This window comes from Zea mays, chromosome 4, assembly GCF_902167145.1.
Source record: "Zea mays cultivar B73 chromosome 4, Zm-B73-REFERENCE-NAM-5.0, whole genome shotgun sequence".
NCBI lineage: Eukaryota > Viridiplantae > Streptophyta > Magnoliopsida > Poales > Poaceae > Zea > Zea mays.
The window spans coordinates 52,609,935-52,620,050 of record NC_050099.1 but is presented as its reverse complement, the minus strand read 5'-3'; the positions used below and the strand labels follow the sequence as shown (position 1 = coordinate 52,620,050).

Here is a 10,116-nt window from a genome sequence, read left to right as displayed (position 1 = left end):
GGCGAGCCGAAAATATGTTCGCCGCTGAAGGGGGGCCTCGGGCGAGACGGAAATCCTCCGGGGTCGGCTGCCCTTGCCCGAGGCTAGGCTCGGGCGAGGCGTGATCGAGTCCCTCGAATGGACTGATCCCTGACTTAATCGCACCCATCAGGCCTTTGCAACTTTATGCTGATGGGGGTTACCAGCTGTGAATTAGGAGCCTTGAGGGTACCCCTAATTATGGTCCCCGACATAAGGTCTTTAATCATTAACAATTGCGTTGCTTTGTTCTTGATGATGAAGCATTCGAGAACAAGGACCAACACTTTGTGTATTGTATAACACAATTGTAAGCTTCTATAGATGTGTGTTGCATTCAAATTGCGGTTTTTTATTTGCATATTTATGTTTCATATGTTTTTAGGCATTAAATTATTTGTGAATATATTGAACATAATTTGAATAAAGTACAGATAAATTCTACCAAAATTTTTATTTTTTTCTAACTAAACTACGTTTCCGGTTAAAAAAACACCAAATTTAGGTCAGATTTCGGTTATTTTTCCGTTTTCGGAACGGTACCGTTAACCCTGCCTGGACGCCACGCAGCCAACGCACCAGAAAAATCTCCCTTCACCGCTGTCCGCTGACGTCTTCACCAGTACACCACCCGTCGTCCACGCCCCACGCTACTGGCAGGACCGCAGCAACCAGATCACAGCACAGCAACGTCACTCCCAGTCTTCGTTTGTTTGTTTGTGGCCTCATAACTCCTGCAACATCCAAAATATCTCTAGCATTGCATTGGATTGCACCCATATCACAACATGCATCAGCGTAATCAAATCGAAGACCAAGAATGCTCAACAGATTCTTCAGCTCGGTTCATTTTTCAGTTCTCACTCAAGACCTCACTCTGTCGGTTGTTGTGCAACCCTTTGCCATCTACAACTAGAAGAAAGCACATACCTGCTCAACACAGACAAAGGATGCCCTGCCACTCTCACCCACCCCTAGCAGAACAACACGTCAACACAGGCACAAGAATACTTGCCGCCTGTTTATGGTGCTTTGTGCTTCAGACGGCAACACACAACATAGATACATGCATGTATACTCCGAATCGAAAGACAAGAAAATTCAGAGCCAGATACTATCGTTTCACGTTCAGACTTCAGAAACATGCCACTGAGGATCAAATAATTCAGAGCCAAACACAGCTTGTATTCCTGCTTCACAGTTCCACAAATACATGTGCATCTGGCGTTGCCTGAGGGCACGTCGCTCTCCATGGCGCAGCATTATCGGATCAGATCCACTGCCCATAGCTGCATACACCCTCCCTCACAGAACCTGGGCCATTCGATCCCTCTCTCAAGGAAGGAAGGGCGTTCAAGTAACCATGCTACCTGTAATCCAGTTGCAATGCTGAAAAGGTCAAGTACCCACCATGCCACCATCCATCATTACGACAAGTAAAATGACTAGTTAAGTAGCAGCATTATGATTCTCCTTTAGGAATTCACTCCGGCTCAATCAATGTACCAAGGTCAGCAATGGCAGCAGGCCAAGTGTCCACACACAAGAACAAAAACAAAAAGGCATTTCCCACTTTTCACTCAGATCCGCACATGTACGTACTGCCCAATAAAAAGGCCCTTTCAAGTGGCCCAGGAATAATGTAATACTGTGCGTAGTACTATCAAGGTTTCACCAAGCACGGATAAATCCATCCGGATAGTCAGTGATGTATTTATTGTGGCAGTGTCCAGCGCTGCCTAGCACAGTAAAATTTTCAGTTTGCTTTATTGTGTTTCTCCTGCTGCAGTTTATCTATGCAATTTTCTACAGACTTCATTCCTGGGCTATCCTTCAAACGGTCTCAGGAACCGTGCACATGGCGTGCAAAACACTGTTTTGTACTGTAGATCACACTGTTGACTGAGTGGAGTTTGAAATAAAGAGTGGGATAGAGAGTGCAATCGATAGTCTGGTGGAGATAGCCTCAGTGGCCAAACTCGGATATGGTTGTAGCGGAATCACAATAATTGGAGCAAGTGGCATAGGATCTCTTTACTCGGGCATATGGGTGATAATCTAGTCTTAGGATTGAATGCACTAGAGAAACAACAACTACTACTACAAAATCTTTGTCCCAAACAAGTTGAGGTAGGTCAAGGTGTCGGTACATGTAAGTTGTTTTCCATGCACTCTTGTTCAAGGCTAAATCTCCATCCTTTCAAGTCTTCTTTTACTGCCTCTTTTTGAATGCACTAGAGTATGCTTAGAATGTTTTTTTAATATTAAGTTGTGTACCTATCACTTAGGCAGAGAGGTCATGGGAGGTTGTTCCAAGGCTGTGTATCAACTCGATGTACTGATCTTAGCAGGCAATAAAATCTTCCATTCCCCAAAAAAATATTTGAAAACAGCAAATTAATATATCAGGTTGGTAAACAGGCAATGACTGCTATGCAAGCAGTCCTTCTATGCAAGCGTGTAAGCAAACTATCTGATCCATTAGATCGTGATCCAACCGTAAGTCACATTCAACACTTAAACCTTTCCACCACCAGCTCAATAATCTTTATAAAAAAAACCCCCTAACAAACCATGGTTGTATCTGTGGTTAGATCGTAATATAATGGATCAGATGGTTTGCTTCCACGCTTGCACAGAAGCACTGCTTGCATAGCAGTCGTTGCCTGATAAACAACCCATGCTTGTTTACTTGATGAAGAAATAAAGCCAGTAAACTGACTGCATTAAGATACAAAAGCAGACCTTTTAAAGCAAGATAAAGTATTCTCTTCTTCAAGGTGTGAGAAAATGTTGACTATCACATTCACAGTTTACAAAATCAATACCTTTGAACCTACTCCAAAAGCTATGCCACACACAAGCACCAAATTCCAACAAATGTCATTCTCAGTAAAATGAAATAAAAAGAAAAAAAACATATGTAACACAGCCCCTTACAGTGATTCATTGCTGCCATCACTATCTTCACACAAAGGTGCAGATTGGATTATAACCCGAGCTCCAGAAGGAAGCCTGCAGTTTTAAAATGGTCTTTTTTGTCAGTATCTAGAGATAAAACCAGTAGATGGACATACGAGAACAGTGAGAGGCAACTCAACTTTCTTCGATCTTGATCATGTCCTTTTCCTTGTGGAATGAATCTACTTTACCCAGTGATGGATCAGTCATCCTATTGCTTGCACTCTTTGATGAACCCAGTGGTGAGGATCTAGTACTATATTCTTGTTGACTAGAGCTGTTTCTCACATCAGAGAAAGGGGAGAGTATTGTTCCATTTCTCGATTGCTTACATGATATGATTCTGATAGTCTGCGGAAGACACCTGAAACTACCTGACTCACAAGAGTTTTCTGTATCACTTTTGGAATGTGCTGCTCTATAAACTCTGAAAAATGTTCAAAGGAGGCATTGGGTCAAAAGTCAGTAAAACCCAGTGGTACCAACAAAATCCTAACCATATTTGAACATCAAATTGCTTGAGCGACATTAAAAAAATACTGAAGGATAAGGGACAGTCTGCATACTTCTAGCTTGGACAGAGTTTAGTGACACATTGTAGATACCAGGTTAAGTTTGATATCTAAATTAAGTGCAAAGTAATTACACCATTTTTCTTCAAGGATTTTATAGTTGGAGTGTCTTATCTTCTATACCTAGTCTAGGATAGTATCATCACATGAATGAAGACATAAGAAATTGACTTGAGATTTTAGCACCCAATATTAATGCAACTACTTAGCACCCAACATTAAGTGTGACTAAAGAATATGTATGAAATAATAAAACACACAGTAACTACTGATCAGAAGATAATGAAGCATGATAGGCTACACTAGGGGTGAACGAGCTCATTTTCCCCAAATTGGTTGAAACCATGCATCGTTCTTACTAAGCAATCTAGCCACCCTCCTCAACAGGGAAGAAAATTAACGGTGTGGCAACACCCCTAGGGGCCACTACACTATCATTTGTGTCGTATACTATACCTATCCTCGTCATAAGATGATGAGCGTTTGAGTGAGCTGATTCCTCTCCTTGACTCGTCCTGCATCTTGGTCTCAACCAAGCTCCCACTGAAACGTTCAGACTCTGGAGCTCTCGTCCCGATTGTTCTTGTATTGCAGGGGATTTTGTCAAGGTGTCGCAATGCCACAGGAGTGGAGAACACTGACGAAGGGAACTCAACTTGTGTAAACCGAGGCCTGTACGTTGGGATGAACCCAAAGCCTCGGTGTTCTTTAACAGATATAGATCCACAAGTGATAAGCTGCATTAGCAAATTGGCTGGCTTCAGTTTCACACCAATTGGGCCAAGCATGTGTTCCTCCTCTAGTGTTCTAAAGCTACTTCTCCTACAGGCTTCTGCTCTTATTAGGGACTCCAAGGTCTCAACTCTGACACCCGGTGAAGCATCAGAGGAACACAGGGCCGGTGATTCCTGAACAATCTTGGGTACCTTTGGTGACAGCAGTGAGCTCCTTTGATGACATTCCTGAATCTCAGCATCTAACGTCGTATCCATGGACACTCCGACCACGCAAGTATGGGTTTTAGCAACATCCCTCTCACTGTCATCTGTTTGTGTCGCGGCATCCTGAGCTCCGATGGGTCTGCAGACCCTGTATTCGGAAGGTCCCGGGGAGCTAGCCTCTGACAATGGAGCATTTCTTCCTGCAGGTTCAGGGGACTGGTTGCCGGACGAGCCTGAATGCGCGGTCGGGCACAGGTCATCTTCATGGTTGGTGGAAGCCGACGACGATGGCAGCACTGCTGATTGCGCCTGCTGCTGTGGCCGTCGAGTGGCAGGTGGAGGTGAGATCTCCTTGCCAAGGGCAGACGAAGACGATGACGACGAGCATCCTTCTTGCGAGCCCCGCGACTGAGGGGACTCTTCCTTGCATGGCTTGAGGCCCTCCACCTTTGGGTTGCTAACGCCATTCTGCTGCCGATCTGAAACAAGAAAAGCACAAGCACAAATTGGACCAAGATCTGATGAAAATGAAAACATTCAGAGGCCAGGCCACACACACAGAACCAATCAGTCAGTCAGTCGTGGAGATACCTAGCGGCGGCGAGCGGTCAAGAAGCTCGGAGCCCTTGAGGATGTACTCGTTGCCCTGCGCGGGGAGCACCAGGTCGTCGTCGGACAGATCGTGCCACACGAAGCCGTTCTTGTAGCTCCTGGCGATGCCATGCGATACAAATTACAATAGGAGGGAACAGCAGACAAAAGCAAAAAACAAAGGTTGGCTTGCGAAATGCAGCAGTACCTCTTGCAAGACCAGGAATACTTGGAGGACATGCCCTTCCCGCGCAGCACGTTGAGGCGGTTAATCACATCTGCAGCAGCAACGCCATTAACGCGACTCGCATCATGAGCTAGCTAGTTGTTGGTACGCACGGCGAGCGAGTTTATGGCGAATTTGGAACCCCCAGATGGAACCGGAAGGCGGCACCTTTATTGAGAGAGGGATGGCTGACTGACCTCGCAGGTAGAGACCTTCCTCCGGGGCGGCGAGCGGCACCTCGATTAAGTGCGGGTGCTCCAGATGGCGGTTGCGGCAAAGGTAGTACACCACGGACACCCTCTTGGCCGCCACCGACGGGGCCGGGGGCGAGGGCGGGGGCAGCGACCGCGCCGGGGTCTGGTGGTGGCTCTTGCCCGGCGGCTCGACCCACACTTTGGTGCGGCCGGGGCTGGTACCGGTGCCGGTGCCGCGCCGCCGTGCCGGCCCTCCCTCCGTCGCTGCCCCAGACCCTGCTGGAGGAGCCATTCACGGAGGGAGGAATGGACGAGCCGCGGATCAGGTCACAAGGCGCTGGCCGCTGGGCATGGAACCCGGGCACCGTCAGCTGGTACGGATGGGATGGAAGAAACAGGAAAGCAAATGGGGGCAAAGGCAATTCAAAGAGCAAGCAACGGTGAATGAGATTAGGAGAGCTCAGGTGATGAAACGAGGCGAGCGATTAGGAAGGAGATGGCGGAGTAGAGGCAATAATGGAGCTGGCGAGCAGCTGCGGCGGCATGTTGGTGCACGACGGGACGGGACTCTTCAACGTTCCCTAGTTTTATTCCCTCAAAAAATATTTAATATTATATGTCATTTAAAACAACTTCTAAAAGATGCAATCTTTTGTATCTTCTTTATCTCTAACAACATCATCTAAATTCAATCATCTATATCTCATTCTCTTTATTTTAATAAACAATAACTATCAACTTAATTAACATAATAATTTACTAGGTCAGTACCCGTGCGTTGCAACGGGAAACATATAATATCATGATAACTTATATACAAAATGTGTCTTATATTGTTATAAGAAAATATTTCATAATCCATTTGTGATCCTAGCCATACATAAATTTTGTTATTTTAATTTAGTTGTTTCACTACTACATTGCAACCATCAGTATCATGCAGACTTCGATATATGTCATGATTTGCATGGTCTCATTATTGGAGAGCACGCGCCACACCTGCCGGTAGAAGTTCCGTCGTACATCGTTAGTCATCAGGCACGCACCACCATACACGCTTGCTTAAACAAAAAATGCAAGTGTGTGTTTGCGAAGAGAATTAAAGGCAGATCGGCACAAAAGGTACCCCGACGATGGCGAGTGGTCATTGTTATCGGTCCACCTCTGCTCACTTCCGGTGTCGAGATGACGCCACAATCCTTGATATAATAGTCGTCGAACGCGCGCGATATGGTGAGTACCGATCACTCTTGGCTGGGCTGCCAAATGAAGTGCACCCCGGGCTCATCAGCGAGGTAGTACACCTGGTCGTTGCACCACCGGATGTGCTACTCCTCTACATACATCTTGTTCGAGGGCACTCACACAACAACAACAATGGTCGTCATTCCAGCGCACAAGAATTCATGGCCGGTCAGTAGCGACTTACGTGGCAGGTTAGGCTTCAGGTGGATGATGAGCTAGACGGCGTGATGGCGTCGTAGTAGGTTGTGATGCCCAGAACAACCCGAGAGTCGTCGACATTCGCGACGACCATGAGGTCCCCATGTTTGACGATGGACAGCGCGGTGCAGCCGCTCTGGACCACGTCCAAGCGGCGGCTGCGCCGGAGCTTGCCGTACACAGCGGCGCATGGGCCATGTAGGACTGCTTCCAGAGGTCGAACTGGTAGTCGCCAAGTTTTTTCTCGTCGTCGGTGAGCGACGCCAACGCGAGCGCCTCGTGCTAGTGGTGTTTGTTCGGGGTTTCCAAGTAAGAAACATGGATTCATCTTTGACATTGGTTTATGAAAATGATTTATAAGTTAGATCCATGGAAAAATATTACGGAGAATAAATGTTACACATGCAAAAAAAAAGTATTTAAGTTGAAAACATTATTCAAACAAAAGAAATTGCATGCAAGGCTCTTTTTTAAATACTACTCCCTCAATCCAAAAATATAATTTAATAATCTCAGTGATACTTATCTACTACTACACATTGTGCAAGGGTAGCAGGTGGGCTTCGGGAGAGATGTATTATATGTTTTTACTATAATAGATGTAGACATAAACACACATGTGGTGTAGTGGTAGCTACAAACACATTTATTTGAGAGGTCACGGGTTCGAATCCCCTTGGAGCCTGTTTTTTTAATTTAATTTTAGCTAGGCGTGGGATGCACGTGGGAATGGGAATAGGCTTTGTGGGAGGGGGAATGAGAAAGACACGTGATAGCCGGGAATGGAAATATGAATGGGCTTTGCAGGGAGGGGGAATGAGAAAGACAGACAGCTGGGAATGGGAATGGCAGAACATGGAATGGGGCAGCCTACCCCTTACCGTCTTAATAGGTAGTAGAGATTTTAATAAACAACAACTACCAATTAAACAAAGTTTTGGTGTCGGCTCACTATAAATGTCCAAACGGGCTATCAGCACGAACACGACCCAAGCTCATTCAGACTCTATACGAACAGTGTCAAGCCAGACATGACCTGTTTTGATGCGGGGCTGGATCGGGCTGGAGCACGTGGAAAGGGAAATGCGCCCTTGGCTATTTCTATATTGTTTTGGTGATTAGATGCACAACATGTGTGAACTAATATAATATTAAGCAAAGGAATATCTAAATGGATCAAGTGTGAAGGTAAGTTCTAGACACTTAATCAATTGTTTTATGTGCTGAACATGCTTGTCTAAGTGTCAGGAACTCAATTAAGTCAAGTCCGAAGAAGGAAAAAGAGTTCAGCTGAAACAGCCAGTATTGCACCAGCTGCGGTGCACCGGACACTGTCTTGTGCCCAGGCTGGCTCAGCGACGAACTCGCTGCTCTCGAGAATCGCCGAGGGCGCTGCAGCTAAAATTCACCGGAGTGTCCGGTGTGCACCGGACTGTCCGGTGAGCCAACAGCGTCCACGCCAACGGTCGGCAGCGCGATCGGTGTGTAATCAACGGACGACGTGTGGCCAGAGCCAACAGTTACTAGGCCACACCGGACTGTCTGGTGTGCACCGGTTAGTGTCCGGTGTGTCAAGGGGACCGAGGGTGCAACAGTCGGCTTCGCCAAACAAGGAAAGAAATCGTGCACTGTTCATGTCCGGTGTGCCAACGGACAGAAGGCAAGAATTGCCTACCAAATAGAGCTCCAACGACTCCTAGTTGCCTTGGGGCTATAAAAGGGACCCCTAGGTGCATGAAACAGCACACCAAGCCTCCATTGAACATCCTAAGACGCCTAGACTCCGCAAGCACGCATCCGGATCATTGTGTTTAAGATTTGAGCACTTGTTGAGTCGTGAACTCGCTGCGCCTTGTCTGTGTGTTTGATTCTTAACTTGTGTGTGTGTTGTTGCTACGATTTTAGCTCTTGCGTGTGTTTCTATTCCCTCCCTTACTCTTGTGGTTTTCACTGTGATCAATATTGTAAGGGTGAGAGGCTCCAACTTGTGGAGATTCCTCACAAAGGGAAACATCTACTATATGGAAGAAAACTGTGGTATTCAAGTGGATCATTGAATCGCTTGAAAGGGGTTGAGTGCAACCCTCGTCCATTGGGATGCCACAACGTGAAAGTAGGCAAGTGTTCTACTTGGGCGAACCACGTGATAAAATCATTGTGTCATCTGTTGTTATTCGTGTGCGATTCTCTCTGCTTCTACTCACTTGATAATTACTCTAAGTTTAATACTCACCTTGTGAAGAGCAATTAAATGAAAAAGTCAACTCTTTCTGTCTAGACATAGCACCTTGGTTTTGATTCCACTAACATTTCATAAACCAAGTTTGTGCCATTTAGTGTTGATTTTTACAGGATCACCTATTCACCCCCCCTCTAGGTGCTCTCAATTGGTATCAGAACCGTACTCTTCATTTAGGGACTAACCACCCGAAGAGATGGATCCTAAAGGTAAGAGGATGGTGATCAACGACAAGGAGACTCTCTATGTCGACGAGCCAAAAGGCGACAAGCCCACCGACTCAAGCTCAAGTCACAAGAAGAGGGATGGGAAGAAGAAGAGGCACATAAAAAAGATCATCTACTACGACAGCGATGCCTCCTCCTCTTCACCAAGGGATGACGACGACGAAGACACTTCGTCGAAAAAGAAAATGGTTAATCAAAACTATTCTTTTGATTATTCTCGCATCCCTTATAATTCGAATGCCCATTTACTATCTATTCCACTTAGAAAACCCCCACACTTTGATGGAGAGGACTATTCATTTTGGAGTCATAAAATGCACAATCACTTATTTTCTCTCCATCCTAGTATTTTTGAGAAATTGTTGGAAATGGAATGCATTTCGATAGCACTGACAATCTTGTATTTATTAATGAGCAGATACATAAAAATGTCCAAGCTACTACTTTTTTGTTAGCATCTCTATGCAGGGATGAATACAACAAAGTGAGCGGCTTGGACAATGCCAAGCAAATATGGGATACCCTCAAGATCTCTCACGAGGGTAATGATGCCACCATGATTACCAAGATGGAACTGGTGTAAGGTGAGCTGGAGAGGTTCGCCATGATAAGAGGAGAGGAGCCAACTCAAACTTACAATAGGTTCAAGACCTTGGTCAACAAGATTCGAAGCTATGGAAGTACAAGATGGACGGATCACGACG

At 45.8% G+C, this 10,116-nt stretch overlaps 1 protein-coding gene across 4 annotated transcripts; it reads right to left on the bottom strand.

The window, feature by feature from the left end:
* Positions 1 to 820: 820 nt before the first annotated feature.
* Positions 821 to 6,086, bottom strand: LOC100279531 (uncharacterized). 4 transcript variants are annotated; one of them, XM_020551492.2, is made up of 7 exons: positions 5,507 to 6,086; positions 5,292 to 5,361; positions 5,084 to 5,202; positions 4,008 to 4,971; positions 3,119 to 3,406; positions 2,959 to 3,033; positions 821 to 1,388 (listed from the first exon to the last, which is right to left on the bottom strand). In XM_020551492.2, the coding sequence occupies exons 1-7, from the start codon at positions 5,793 to 5,795 to the stop codon at positions 1,385 to 1,387; spliced, it is 1,809 nt and encodes a 602-aa protein (XP_020407081.1). In that variant the 5' UTR covers positions 5,796 to 6,086; the 3' UTR covers positions 821 to 1,384. The 4 variants fall into 4 exon arrangements, with proteins under 4 accessions (XP_020407081.1, XP_020407080.1, NP_001146001.1 ...); XM_020551491.1 differs by lacking the exon at positions 821 to 1,388 and adding an exon at positions 2,717 to 2,866; NM_001152529.1 differs by lacking the exon at positions 821 to 1,388 and having other exon boundaries at positions 2,747 to 3,033; positions 5,507 to 6,052.
* Positions 6,087 to 10,116: the final 4,030 nt, after the last annotated feature.

Bases quoted from the DNA above. Each gene is read 5' to 3' on its own strand.
- LOC100279531 (XM_020551491.1), bottom strand. From the start codon at position 5,795: ATGGCTCCTCCAGCAGGGTCTGGGGCAGCGACGGAGGGAGGGCCGGCA. The intron at 5,203-5,291 runs GTACTGCTGCAT...TGGCATCGCCAG, and splicing joins TATTCCTGGTCTTGCAAGAG to GAGCTACAAGAACGGCTTCG. The intron at 3,407-4,007 runs GTATAGTATACG...AACATTTTTCAG, and splicing joins TCATCTTATGACGAGGATAG to AGTTTATAGAGCAGCACATT.